Source organism: Serinus canaria, chromosome 21 (genome assembly GCF_022539315.1).
Source record: "Serinus canaria isolate serCan28SL12 chromosome 21, serCan2020, whole genome shotgun sequence".
NCBI classification, from domain to species: domain Eukaryota; kingdom Metazoa; phylum Chordata; class Aves; order Passeriformes; family Fringillidae; genus Serinus; species Serinus canaria.
This window is the reverse complement of record NC_066334.1, coordinates 6,901,576-6,916,118: the sequence shown is the minus strand read 5'-3', so window position 1 is coordinate 6,916,118 and position 14,543 is coordinate 6,901,576. Positions and strand designations below refer to the sequence as shown.

Here is a 14,543-nt window from a genome sequence, read left to right as displayed (position 1 = left end):
TCAGTTCCTGAGGTTTTTCTGTGCCAGATGTTGATATGTTCATGGTTTTCTGTAGCAGAAGGGCTGTTGGGTTAATTCCTGAGTCAGACTGAGGGAATGTGAGAGCTGCTGAAGTTAAAGAAGTGCTTTAAGGCACTGGGGTTGTTAAAACAGAGACTGAGGGGGCTGCTGGGTGTGTTCACACACTGGGAAGGCTCTCCCTGTTCCTGCTCTGTTAATTCTAATTGGAGAGAAATCCTTCATAAGCATTGGGAATAATCTGTTCTTCAAGAGTATGAACACCCAGCTGCTCTGGTTCATAGGGCCAGATCTGTCCCTGGGAGCTGGGCCTCTCCTTTTCCTCAGGAATTGACTTTGTAGTGTCCAAGTGATGAATATTCATTCAGACCCTCTTAAAAATCCTGTTTAAGAACTAGTGAAAGTAAATATTTATGGAACCTGATGTCACATTCTTGAGGATGTTTTGCCTTCAGAGGAAAAAAGTCCTTGGCAATTAAATGTGTAGTGTTCTTTTCAGGAGTCAGAACAAGAGCACTGTAAATGATACCTTCAAAACAACTTTCATCTCAAATTGGCATCTAATATTTTGGCAGGCATTAGTCACCCTGCCCTGAGGGGTAATTACCACGTGCATTTATGGATGGGGAAGAAAAAGGAGGAAGAAGGTCCCTGGATTTAGAATCCTGTTAATTCTTGCTGGCTTCATGCTTGAGACATCCATTGTTCCCTCACTCATCCTTGGTTCTGCCAGATGTCATCACTGACAGCCCTCAGAGAGCAGCAGAACCCAGAGCCTGAGGGCTCTGGAGCCCTCCCTGTCCCTCAGCTGTGCCCAGGACAGGGCAGAGGGCTTGGGCTGGGCTTTGCTCAGTGCCCTCACCCCCCACTCCTGCCTGTGTGCCCACAGCAGCAGGGACACGAGAGGAGATGGAGGTTCTGTAGGAGAGCAGGGTCTGAGAGTTCACCTCCCTGCTCTGAGAGGGCTCCTGGGGCAGCCAGGGGGGTTTGGGGTGCTCCTGGGGCAGCCAGGGAGGTTTGGGGTGCTCCTGGGGCAGCCAGGGAGCTTTGGGGTGCTCCTGGGGCAGCCAGGGAGGTTTGGGGTGCTCCTGGGGCAGCCAGGGAGGTTTGGGGTGCTCCTGGGGCAGCCAGGGAGGTTTGGGGTGCTCCTGGGGCAGCCAGGGAGGTTTGGGGTGCTCCTGGGGCAGCCAGGGAGGTTTGGGGTGCCCAGCCCTGGAGGTGGCACTCTGTGCTCTGGGCTGGGGACAAGGTGGCCACGGGTCACAGGTTGATCATGGAGATCTGCTGCAGCCTCAGTGAGGCTGTGAGGAGGAGGAAGCTGCTCCTGGGGTGTGATCCAGCACATTCCAAGGGTACAGGAGGCTGAGGCTGGGCTGGTGCAGCCCCTGCTTGCTGGAGTGCCTCTCACAGAAATCCCAGGGCTGCCTTAGAGAACTTCAATGACATCCCCATTTTCCCAGGCAAGAAGTGAAATAAAGTACAGATTAAAGAGCAGAACATGAAAGCCATCTGAACCTGTGACTTGTAATTACTGGTTATGTATAAATGTTGCCTCTCAAATACGTTTAGCGTTGTGAGCATAGGAGGTAATTATAGGGCTTAAAAGCTGTTTCTGAAGAGGCTCTCAGCTATCTCATCTCGGAGCAGGAGATGACTAAAGATGCTAATTGGGTCTCTGGATAGAGTGCAATGCTTATTTAGAGGCAGTGTTCATTTTGCTGAGCTATCTCCCTTTCAGGAAATGTCTTTGTTTCCCTTCAGAGTTCCAGTGATTTACTGAGCATTTCATTTTCAACTTGGTGTCAGATCTGGAGGGTTTCTTGCTGATTTCAAATCTGGTAGCTCCCTTGCAGCCTTCCTTCATGTGTGTTCTGGGAGGGTTTCAGCCTGGCAGCTGGATCAGCATCCCTGGGACAGTGCAGCTGCTGTGTCTGTCCAGCAGCTCTGCAGCTCCAGGCACGGGGCTGTGCAGTGCCAAGTGCTTTCCTTCCCATCCCTGCTGCCCCTGTCTGCAGAAGGGCTCTGCTGGCAGGGGCTGAGGTGGTGCTGGCCCAGAATGATCATCAGGAAAGTCACTGCCCCTCTGAGGAAGGAGTGCTGGATGGAGGGGATGGGTTGGGCTCGACGCCTCAGCATCCTCAGAGTTCTGAAATGTGCAACAAACCCTTCACCTGCTGTAGTCTGAGCACCTTCCCCTGCCCCCAGTGCAGAGCATTCCAGGGGCTGTGCCTGCTCCTGGGCTGGGAGCAGCTGCCATGTGTGTGTGCCCTGGTTTTGCAGGCCAAGCTCCCAGAGCTGCAGCCGTTCCCGTCCCCGGACGGGGACACGGTGACACAGCACGAGGAGCTGGTGTGGATGCCAGGAGTCAACGACTGCGACCTGCTGATGTACCTCAGGGCAGCCAGGTGAGTTCAGCACCTTCCTGCTGGGGTGGCTGGGGTGGCTGCAGCCCCTCCTTCCCTCGGGGCTGTCAGCTGAGACCTGGGGCTTGAGGCAGGAGCTCTCAGATTGGGGCAGCACAGCAGCCTCCATCCTCTGTGGCTCTGGAGATGCAGTGCCAGGGCAGCAGCCTGGTGTGGGATGGGTTTGAGGGAGGAGCTCTCAGATTTTGGAGCCTCCATCCTCTGTGGCTCTGGAGGTGCAGTGCCAGGGCAGCAGGGTGGTGTGGGATGGGTGATGAGGGAGGGGCTGCTCTGGGAGCAGCAGCAGAGGGTCCCTGCAGGGAGTCAATCCCCTTGGGAGCTCCTGTTTGCTCTTCAGGTCTGCCCTGGTGGGGTCACCACCCACTGGTGGGGTCACAGTACTTCAGAGTCTCAGTAAGTCACTTGGAGCTTGCAAGAATTCAGAGGCTGGGGAAACAGCTTCAGTCAGTTTTCTGACAGATTAAAACCAAGATGACAGCACAAAGTTTGCTGTCTGCTGAGACTGTTCTGTCTGCAGGTTTCAGCTTCTGTAATCCTGCTCAGGCTCTGCTGCTTTGGCAGTGCAGACTTGTGGCTGATGAAAGCAAATGAGATTGGATTGTAATGCTGGATTTACTCTGGGTGTGGGGTGACTCAGCTCTGCAGCTCCGTGGTGCCTGATTTGATGCACAGTGTCACAAGGCCCTGAAATCCAGGATTTGGGCTGTGACCCCAGAGTGTGTGTGGGGCACTGTGCACCTCAAAATCCAGGATTTGGGCTGTGACCCCAGAGTGTGTGTGGGGCACTGTGCACCTCAGAATCCAGGATTTGGGGTGTGACCCCAGAGTGTGTGTGTGTGTGGGGCACTGTGCACCTCAAAATGCAGGATTTGGGGTGTGACCCCAGAGTGTGTGTGTGTGTGGGGCACTGTGCACCTCAAAATGCAGGATTTGGGGTGTGACCCCAGTGTGTGTGGGGCACTGTGCACCTCAAAATCCAGGATTTGGGCTGTGACCCCAGAGTGTGTGGGGGGCACTGGGGGTGCCCCAGCAGAGCTGAGCAGTGTCCCCTGTCTGTCCCCTGGCTTGCAGGAGCATGGCAGCCTTTGCAGGGATGTGTGACGGGGGCTCCACGGAGGACGGATGCGTGGCTGCCTCGCGGGACGACACCACCCTCAACGCCCTGAACACAGTGAGTGACCCTGGGGACAGCCCAGAGCAGGCACTGAGGGCATCAGCCTCCAGCCAGGCTCTGGGCTCTCATTTCTGGGGGGAGCCTGCTCTCCAGTCCAGGTGGTTTTCAGAGCTCCGAGCTGCAGAGGTTCAGTGATGAACTCCCCTCAGGGGTGACCCCAGCGAGGCTTTGGGGAGGCTGCTCAGGTCAGGGCCAGCAGCTGGAGCTGGGATGGGCTCAGCTGCCCCTGAGCTGGCTCTTGGGGTCTGCTCTGGGTTTGAAATGCCTGCATTCTGCTCCCTGTGCTCCTGTCCTTGGGATGGAGACCCTGGAGTGCCTCACCCCTCTGAGCTCTTCCCTGACTTCCTTCTCAGAGACTCAGATTCCTGTTAAGGTCAATAATCATTAAAGAGCTTTTGGAATTGGAATTTCTTTGCCCTTATCTACAATAATAGCCTAATGCAGAAAATTCATTTAACTCACTGCTTCTCTATCTACTTTAATTACTCCTTTAATGGCTTGGCAGCCCCAGGAATCTGCAGTTGCACTTGTGGAGCTCTTGCTCCTGAAACTAGATTAGTCCCAAAATATTTTGGTTTTGTTCTTCTGGTTCTTTTCTCTTTGTGTTTCTAGTGCATGTCTGTTTTAGGAAATGCTTTCCTTGTCCACTTTGAATTTTTCTAGCAAAGAGTTTCCTTATAAATTATGGTTCTGTCAGGGATATTTTAAGAAACTTTGACCTCTTTCTGAGACCCTGCTTTTTTGGCTTTAAGCAGTTCAGATAGCTCACCTGTTGTCCTGACAAAATGGTGCCTCTTTTATCTTTCAGTTCACCACCTATTTAAAAGAGATCAGATTTATCTGATAAATGATTTGTGAGCCTCTTAACCTGCACTAAGCTGTGTCTTTGTTTAGAAATTACCATATGCAACCCAGAAGACAAATGTAAAAGAAAATGGTGTGCTATGATTTCTTATTATGGAAATCCAATAAACTTCAGGGTAGCACTTGACACAAATCAGTCTTGACAAGCTCCTTTGCTGCTGTTTTATTTATGTAATAACAGGTGCTGTAAGCCCCCAGAATGATTTATTGTTAATTATGGCAGATAGAAATGAAGATCATGGGAGGCACGAGGCAGCACACAGACATCACACACATGTGTTTGTATCTCAGCTCTCTGCCAGCATTGTTCACTCAGCATTCCAGGTGAATTCCTGCTCCTGGCCCTGTGTTTGGCTGCTGCTGCCACATTTGTCACTGTAACCCTTAGGAAGGAGATGGAGTTTTCATTTGGAGTTTGCTGCCCTGCTGGTGGTGTCCCTGTGGGACTGGGGGGGCTGGAGGGGCACACAGCAGCTCCTGCAAGCCTTTCCCATAGTGATGGGGAGGAGATGATGCCAGAAAGCTGCTCCTGCCCTGGGGGAAGGTGCTGCAGGGAAGGAGGGAACAAGGTGAGAACTGAGCACAGACCCTGCTCTGCTGGCAGTGCTGGGGGAGCTTTGGGAGTAGTTCCTTCCCCTCCCTCCTTCCCTCCTCTTTGCCCCCAGACTCTGATCTAGCACCAGATGAGGTTTAAGATCCTTTCTGTGCCCACACCAGGGCAAAGGCAGGAGCTCATGGCCTCTCTCATCCTCCTGACCTGTGCCTGCTGGTCAGGGCTGTTCCCAGAGATCCCAGGCCAGGCAGGGATCCCTTCCCTGCTTTGTGCTGGGCTTGGACAGAGCTGCAGAGGAAGAATTCTTCATTCCCAGCCTTGCCTGTGTCCTGTGGAGCAGCCCCTGGGGCAGGCAGGCTGCAGGCTCTGTGTGGAGCTCAGAATCTCTGGGGTCTGGTTTGTGTTTCTGCTGGGGAACTCTCAGCCAGCCACTCCTGTGGATCCCCAGCAGATGAAAAAACAGCCCCACTTAGGCTCATGTAGTGCTGCATGGAGGAGAGCCCAAACAATGATATGCTAATATTGTGTAAATCTCTCTTTACTAATAGTGTTGTTGTGCCTTCTCATGGCTCTGCTGCATGGGAACGTGTCATTCTGAGTGACAGACATGACAGGCTAATCTCAGTGCAAGGAAACTCACTTCTAACTAAGATGTCACCCAGACAAATTACTCCCTGTTTTAACTTGCCCTTAGACCAGATTTTCTTGTTCATTAACTACAGACAAGGTTGAAAGCATAAAAAAAAATCATTTAAATATATGTTAGCATTTCTCCTTGTGACTGGTTTTCCTGGTGGGTGATGTTAATGAGCAGCTGCTCTCCTGGTTCACAGCAGCAGGGCCAGGCTCCCTGCCCAGGCCTGTCCCAGCTCAGGAGACAGTTCTGCCTCTGGAACTTCATTCATGCTCATCCTCACTCCTGCAGGCAGGCCAGAAAGGGCCAAACCCTCTGCTGTGGTTGCTGGTAACATTTTGGGAGAATGTGCAAAATGCTGCAGGTTTTGGGAGGTGTTTTTAAAGTGCTGGGGTGAGTTTTGCAGGTTATTGGTGTTTCTCCCCTGGCCATGCCTGCAGTGCCCCAGAGCTGTTCTGCAGCTGCATTTGGGCTCTTTGGCACCTCCCTGGCAGTGCCAGTGCAGAGTGGCTGCATCACCAACATCAGCTTTTTAATCTGAAATAGATTAGAGCTGGGGGAAAGAGATGGAAGTTGGGTTCGTTTTTTTTTTTTTTTTTTAATTTTAATTTTTTTAAATGTTGTCTGATACCCAGAGTATACCCTAAAGGGCACTTGGGGCTCCTGTCTGCTGGGTTTTAGAAATGATAGCAATTAAAAGGAGCAGATTCTGTTTCCACAGCAGGGCAGGATGTCCACAGCTGTCCAGAACATGCACAGCCACTGACATTTGTCAGCTCTGCCACTGAAGGAAGTGGCCTGACTTACATTTTGTATTAAATCAGGTCTTGGGCTGGAGTTATCACACCCAGAGATGGAGCTGCTGCTGGCACTAATCCCCATCCTGCTCCTCATTTTCCTTGTCTTTTCCCTTCTCCCTCATCTTGGGATGTGGGACAGGTCCCCATCCCATGGAAGAGCCAGTCTGGAGCTGGGCAGCTCTGGAATTCCAGGGCTGTCCCATCCCTGCAGCCCCACTGAAGTGGGTTTGGCTGAACAATCCCTTCTGCTCTTGGGCCCAGCCCAAACCAGGCTGGGACTCTGCTGCTGAAGCAGCTCAGTCAAACTCCCGTGGGATTGCAGCAATTTTTCCTTGGAGAAAAAGGCCCTGGGATCTCAGTGCTCCAACTGGAGTGCAGTTATTTAATGCTGAGCCTGAATGCAGCCTGCCTGAGCTGGGCTTTGCAAGGCACAGCCTCATCCTGGAATTGCCAGAGGAAGCCTTGCTGGAGCAGGAGCTGCCAGATGCAATGGCACTCTGCTCCAAAAAGGTCACAGGAAAGGGACATTTAAATGAAGTTATAAATTACAATTGAAGAACAATATTTTGATGAGCGAGCCCAGAGATGTCAGAGCTGCAGGATGTAATTCATGGGTTCATTACAGACTGGAGGTGCCTGACAGCTGAGCCATGCCAGAGGAGAATTTATCTGCAGCATCCCCCAGACAGAAATGGCAGCTCTGCTCAGAGGCTGCAGGAGGAACTGGAACCTTGAGGGATTGTGCAGCCCTGATGGGAAATCCCTTCCCTGGGACCTGGCTTTCTGTAAAGCAATGGGCAGGTGCACATCCAGGTTCTGCTGTCACCCTGCCCTGTGGTGCAGAAGTTGCTGTGTTCTCTGTTTCCAGGCACATTTGTGGTGGTTCCTCTGCTGCTGCTGTTCTCAGATCAGATCTCACGGCCCTGCCAGGTCTGGGTGCAGAGTTAGTGCTAAAAATGGAGATTCTCTGCCTGGCTGGACAATGGTGCAGTGTTTATAGAAATACCTGGGGAAGTTCAAGCAGAAGTTAATGAAACCAGAGGCAGTCATCATTAGCTGTTATTTATACTCTGACTCTTGCCAGTGAAGTGCTCAGGAATACTAAATGCCTGAAAGCAGAAAGCAGAGAAAGAGCCAGACTGGAACATGTGAATTTAACTCCAGCACTTAGAGAAAATATTTTTCCTTTCTGCTGCATTATTCCACTCCTGGCATTTATAAAACATTTTTATTCCACTCCCACCTGCTAAAATTAACATTTTTCAGGAGCCTCTAAGCTTGTATCATGTGTTCACAGGGTCTTCTCTGCTCCATGATGGGGTTTGGGGCTGTTATTAATTAATTACTTGCTCAGAAGTTCACCCCACAGAATCTGTGGCTGGGCTGGGACAGCCTTGCTGGCCTGTAAACTTCTCTTTTTCTGGAGCAGCTGCCTGTCAGCCCAGGCTGTTCTTTCTGGGCTTGTCTGGTTTATTTTCCTTGCAGATTGAGCTGCTTGGGCACTGGGGCTGCCAGGGAAAAACACGTGTTGTCCTTGAGGCAAAATAAAGATGCCCTCCAAGTTACAAAGAGCTCTGGCATTGCTGCAGCTCTGGGAGGGAAACAGGAGCCCCATTCTCCTCAGCACTGCCACATCTCCTGAGTGCAAAATCCTCTAGGTAGTGGCATGCACAGAAAAGAGGCATTTGCAAGGTGAGCTGGCAAAACAAACAGTGCTTGTTTCCTTGAGATGGATTTGTTCCCAGTGCTGGAGCACAAACAGGGAGGAAAATTAATGTGTACCCAGCAGAAAAAGCAACATCTTATTTCTGTGCCTGTGAGTAGGCATTGCATACCGTGGGAGCCTTAGAACTATTTTCTTTTAAGTTGGTTTTTTTTTTTTTTATTATTATTTTTTTTCTCCTGCTGACCACAGGAGACTGGAGCCAGGTTGTGTGAAGTAGAACCCATCGTGTATTAATTTTTGTTTTGTCATGGCTGACATCACCCTGAGCCCGTGAGTGGGAGGGAGCAGGGTGACTCTGGGCTGAGCCTGACCCGGGGCAGGTGTGGGAAGGAGGGGGATCCCTGCTTGCTTTGCTGCTGCTCCTTCCCTCAGAAACCTCCGTCCCCCTCAGGCTGTTTGCACCTCACCTCCTCCATCTGCAGAACAATAATTGGGCACAGAACATCTCACGTGGCTCCCTGTAGTGGTTTTTATCCCCTCCAATATCAGATCACTGCTAATTCCTTTGGATCATCTCTCTGTCTTCTTTCTTTTCCAGCTCCATGAGAGCAACTACGATGCTGGGAAAGCCCTGCAGCGCCTGGTGAAGAAACCTGTGCCAAAGCTGATTGAGAAGTGTTGGACTGAAGATGAAGTGGTAGGAAATGATTTATCTCCTCCAGCCTTTGTGGTTCACCTTGCTGCTCTTGCTTTTTTATGTTGGTTTTTTTTTTTTTTCCCTAAAGAGGTTCTCTTTATGAGCAGGAAGAGGGTGGATGGGTAAATAAAAATACACATGCATGTGTATAAATGGAAAAACCCGATCCAGTGCATGACAGAATTAATTACTCATGGAAAAGTGGCAGGAGAAAAGTTTGGTTTGTTTGTTTGTTTATTTATTTATTTTTGCCTTGAGTGGGTCAGTTTTTAAGCTGGTTAATTGGTGAAGTGTTTAAAGAAGTAAACAAAAATAAAAAGTGATCTTGTTAAGCTACTAACAAAGCTGGCATTGGTGTTAGGAAATAGACCTGATTAATGGAGGAAACTTTCATGTTCTCTTGGTGGCTTTAATTATTCAGGCAGTGGCTGGGGAGGATTTTTAAGCTGCAGGTTCTCTGCAAGGCTTTCAGGGAGCCCTTGCAGTGCAGGACGTGTGCCCTGCTGTCTCCTCACTTAAACCTTCCTGGAGAGCCCCTGGCTGGGGCTGGGCCAGGCCCAACAAAGCCCCTTTGTGGAGAAGGATCCAGGGCAGGGGCAGAGCCTGGGGCTGGCTCCCCTCAGCCCAGAGCTGGAGCTTTGTGTGGGGACTGAGTGCTGGAGCCCAGGCTGGCAGGGCTGTGCCCAGGCTGTGCCCAGGCTGTGCCCTGGCTGTGCCCTGACTGTGCCCAGGCTGTGCCCTGGCTGTGCCCAGGCTGTGCCCTGGCTGTGCCCAGGCTGTGCCCTGGCTGTGCCCAGGCTGTGCCCTGGCTGTGCCCTGGCTGTGCCCTGGCTGTGCCCAGGCTGTGCCCTGGCTGTGCCCAGGCTGTGCCCAGGCTGTGCCCTGGCTGTGCCCAGGCTGTGCCCAGGCTGTGCCCAGGCTCTGCCCTGCCTGGGCTGAGCTGGCTGTGCCCAGGCTGTGCCCTGGCTGTGCCCTGGCTGTGCCCCGGCTGTGCCCAGGCTGTGCCCAGGCTGTGCCCAGGCTGTGCCCTGGCTGTGCCCAGGCTGTGCCCAGACTGTGCCCTGCCTGGGCTGAGCTGGCTGCAGCCTGTGCTCCCTGCACACAGCAGGGAAATTGGGCCAGCCCCTCTCTCTCTCTCTCTCCCTGGGCAGCTTTTTCTCCTTTTTCCCATCAGCTGCCCTGAGCTGTGAGTGCTGGAGCTGCTGCACTCAGGGCTTTGGAGGATCCACCCCTGTTAAGTGAGAGAGAATTGAGCCTTACCAATGGAAAAAACCAAAGTTTATTGGGAAGTGAAGCATTACTGCAGGAGTGCAGGCTGTGAGCACACAGTAATGATCACTGACTCCATAAATCATTGTCAGCCCCTGCTCATTTTATCATATTTGTTCTTGTTCTGCTCCGTCCAAGTTTCCAGAAACATTTGGCAGCCCTCCAGGCTGGGCAGAGCCAAAGATCAAACTGTGCTCTTATTTATAGACAGCAGAGCTCCACCTGCACAGCCTCAGAGCCTCCTGGTCCCTGCAGCTCCAGCCCCAAGCAGCTGGGCTGCATTTGGGAGCCTTGCAGGGGAGGTTTCCTTATTGCAGCCCTGGGAAACTGAGAGAGCTCTGACCCACAGGGTGCTGAACTGCAGGGGAGTTCTGCACTGAAGTGTTGGTCACAAAATTCTGAGGTGTCAAACCCAAAGTCTGGCCCAAACAGTGGTGGCAGCATTAACTCTGTGTGTGCCTTCATCTCGGGGCAGGGATGTGCTGGGGGTAATCCCAGAGAGTTCTGGGGGAAATGCAGACCCAGGTCCAGTCCCTGTCCTTATCTGGGCTAGACTTGAACTAAATCTCTTCTGGCAGCCCAGCAAATGTGGCCTACTGGAACTGAAACCCTGAGATTGGAGTTTGCAGTTGGATGAATAAGCAGATCCCACACCTGATACAGAGCTTTGGTCAGTTAACCTGAGTAATAACAATTATAATAATGATGATAATGGTCCCAGCACATTTAAAACTTCTTGTGTGCTCTCAGCTGGCCAAAGCCAAGCTTTGTTTCCCATTAGAGCAGCTCTGCTGCCTGTGTCCAAGCTGGGAGGTGGGAGCTGCTTGGCAGTGTCAGACCTGACTGAACAAAGGATGGGAGCTGGGGTATTTTTCCTGCTGCTGCTGTGGTTGCAGATGTTTAGATGGAATTAAACAGAGGATAAAATTGGCCCTGATTGAGTTACGTGGGGCTGTGTAAATACGAGGGCTGGGCTTTGTTGTTTCCCTCGTGCCTCTGACCCTGTGGCTATTTTTAAAGCTTTTCTGGTCCCAGTATGTAAATGCAGAGGCCCAGGGTGGGAGCCAGCCTTGCACACAGCCTGTGAGAGTGGCCAGGGCACTCCTGCTCTGCTCTGCAGCCTCAGCAGCTGTTTCCTGTTTTCAGGGCTCCTTCCCCACCTGACAGCATCCATTCCCAGCAGAGCTCTGATGGGCAGGGCTTGGTGTCTCTGAGTGCTCCAGGATCCACTCCTGTGGATTTGGCACCTTTGATGCCTGGCTGAGGCCCCCTGAGCAGGCACAGCCCCAGCAGCATCTCCTGGTGCCCAGGGGCTGGGGTTCCTCAGGCAGCAGGATGCAGCAGGGGGATTGTCTGGGGAGAAGCCAGGAGCAAATTGTCCTGGTTTGTGCCTCCTGCAGGTGCAAATCTCCTCTCAAAGCCAGCCCAGGGCCAGAGCAGTGAGTTCTGAAAATGCCCCCATAAGTCTTTGCCAGGTGTGGGGTTTTGGGTGCAGGCAGCCAGAATCCCCCTGGGGATGGAGTGGGGCTGCTCTGCTCTTCCCCACTGGGAAATCCCTGCTGTGGGAGGGGGTTTGGGGCCTGAGGAGGGTCTGGCAGTGCCTCTGTCCTCTCTGCCTGCCCTGATGGTGGAGTTGAGGTCCCAAACCTGGAGCCAGGATCAGGAACTGCTCCAGCTGAGGTTAAATGAACATCCCCATTCCCTGCTCTGGTTCCAGTGGGAACATCTCCCAAGACAAACTGTCCTTAAAAAATTGTCTGGGAGAAAATCTTCTCTGCAGAATGGCTCTTACAGCTCAGGGGTGTCCGTGCAGCTCTGAGCCTGCTCCAGGTGCAGGAGGGACCAAAAACCCCTGCCAGTGGGATCTGTGCAGGCACAGTGAGCATCCCTGGTGTGGGTGACCTGGTGGGAAGGTTTCTGTGCTGGAGGGAGGGCAGCTGGCCCTGGCTGCTGCTCACCCCACAGCCCAGCTCCAGCTCACACTTCCATCTCTCATTCACAAGGTGCTGTTTTCTCTCTCTTTATCAGAAGTTCTGATGAAATCAATAGGGCTTCCAGGAGAGAGAAATCGGAATCAGAGCTGAAGGAACCTGCAGTTTATTAGGTTTTTAATTAAACATGATGAACACATTTTAAATACCACAAAGGCCTGGGGCTGAGCTGCATCTAATCGAAACAGATTAAGTCACCCGTCCACACTTGGGTAGTTATTAATTCTGTTTATTTATGCATGCTTGCTGCAGGCAGGGCTTGCTGCTGCTCTGCTGCAGGTTATTGCACAGGGATGCTCTCCTGCATGGAGCTGTGCTCCTCATTAGCATTCAGGTGTTGATTCTGAAGACCTGGTGAGGGTTAATTGAGCACCTTTGGAGCTCTTGGCTGCATCTTCCCGAGCTGAAGGAGATCTGGGTGAAGCAGGGCTTGAACCTTCTTTACTGGGCATTCCTCCCCTCTGCTCTGCACTTTGCTCCATCCACATTAAATTCTCTAGAGGCAGCTGCCAGGGGTTCCTTAGGAAGGCTCTGGGGCTGTGTGCACCTCTGGCAGAACTGGCAGTGCCACCCCTGACATCCCTGCTAACTGCCTTTCATCTTGAAATATTCTGCCTCTTGAATATTCTACATGCTCTTGATGTCGAGTGGTTGAGGTAAACAAGCTCCATTCAAACAAGCTCCTCCATTTATGTGCAGGGCTGGTTAATCCTGGCTGCTGCTAAATCCTAATTGCCCGTGTACATCAATTTACAAGTTCATAAATTTTCAAATATCCACACCTGGCCTCAGCTTAAACTCGTTTATCATAAAACACAAGTGGAGATGCTTCTGCCAGGAAGGACAAGAGACAGCAAACTCCTTTCCTGATATGTTTGCAAGTGTTTGTAATCCAGTGTGGCAGGTCAAGGAATTACTTATGCAAAACCCAGTGACTTATTTGCTTGGCTTCTTTGCCTGGAATCATCCTCAAATGCCTCATCCACCCTTCTGGAGTGATGAAAACATTGTTCTCATGTTCTCCTTTGAAAGCAGGGCTCTTCACGTGTGCTGGGAGACAGAGCTGCTTACTGGGGCAAAAATACCATGGATTTTATTTACTGGTTATGTGGCAGCTGCAGAAAATGGAATTCAGAGCCAGATTGAAACAGAGCCTCTGGAGTGGAGGAGTGGAAAGAAATCACAAGGGGGTGTTGGCAAAGCTGAGCACATTGCAGGGCTGACTCCTGGAGTGGGCTTGGAGGGCTGACACCAGTTCCTGCTCAGTGCCATTGTTCTAGCCCAGAAAATAACCAGGGACAGTCCCACTAAATGAACATTTCCTGGGGTTTGGTGGTGCAGCCACGTCTGCAAGAGGGACAGTCAGGAACAACTGAAACTCAGCTGAGCCCTGAGATAAAAACCCAGCAGGCTCAGATTGCTGTGGCCTTGTAGGAGCTGTGTTTTAAGAATAAATGAGATTTTAGTGTAAGCACGTGTGGGAAGGTCTTGTCTGTGTCTTATTCTAAGAACTCAGAGTGGAAAAGAACCATCAGCCCTCAGAGTCAGAAGTGACCAGTGAAGGATGAAATTATTCTGCTTGGGGGGAAAAGCTGTTATTTAAAGGTTGCATAAAATTATAGTTAGAGAGTAGCTGGCAGGTTTACAAAATGCTGAGGTGCAGTGCAGCTGGAAAATACAAGGTGAATTACAGCTCAGAAAGGGGAATTTGGTTTAAACACAGGTTCCTAGATGAAAGATAACAATCTTTTGTTTGTGATTAACTTGCATCAGTCTTTGATCCGAGCCCTTGTTGAGAGGGATCAATACTGCACATACAGCACCGAGTTTATTGTCAAGTCCTTTTGGAAATAAGGCAGTGAATTAAAAATCAATTATACGTGCAGAAAAGTTTGTGTAGGGCAATCAATTCTGTCCTTTTAGTTTGCCAAAAGATTCCATTGTTTAACCAGCTGTGAAAAGGAATGAAATTTAAAGGCCTCCAGCAAATGAGGGAGCCCAAAGGGGCGGGGGGAGAGATTAAAAAAAATTATTTCAGCATTTCATGTTCAGCAAAGGCTCTTCAGGGATAAATCCATAAATCCTGCCAGTGACCTTGGCTTCAGAGTGGGTGATTTCAGTGCTTTCCCTGATGTTGATCTTTGCCCAGCTGCCAGAGGAGTTGCTGTTTCCTTAACAATATCATTTTGGGCTTTGCTGAGCTCCTTGATCTGCCATCTCTCTGCCCTCATGTGGAATATTTTTATCTGCTGAGCTCTCACTGTGCTGCTGATCCCAAAAACCCCCAGCCCAGCCCCTTGGCCTGGCCAGGAGCTCTTTTGGGTGGGATGGGGGAGAACTGCAACCTGCAGCTCCAGCACAGCCCAAACCATCCTGGGTGCCCCCAGGAGCTCCTGGAGTGTTCCCAGAGCAGGGTTTGCACTCAGGAGCTCCTGGAGTGTTCCCAGAGCAGGG

General features: G+C 51.2%; 1 protein-coding gene across 1 annotated transcript in view; it reads left to right on the top strand.

The window, feature by feature from the left end:
- Positions 1-14,543, top strand: part of RERE (arginine-glutamic acid dipeptide repeats) — a 164,604-nt gene that overhangs the window by 95,825 nt on the left and 54,236 nt on the right. The window contains 3 exon segments of the mRNA XM_030231967.2: positions 2,299-2,423; positions 3,513-3,612; positions 8,731-8,829. Of these exon segments, the coding sequence (XP_030087827.2) occupies positions 2,299-2,423; positions 3,513-3,612; positions 8,731-8,829 (324 nt within the window).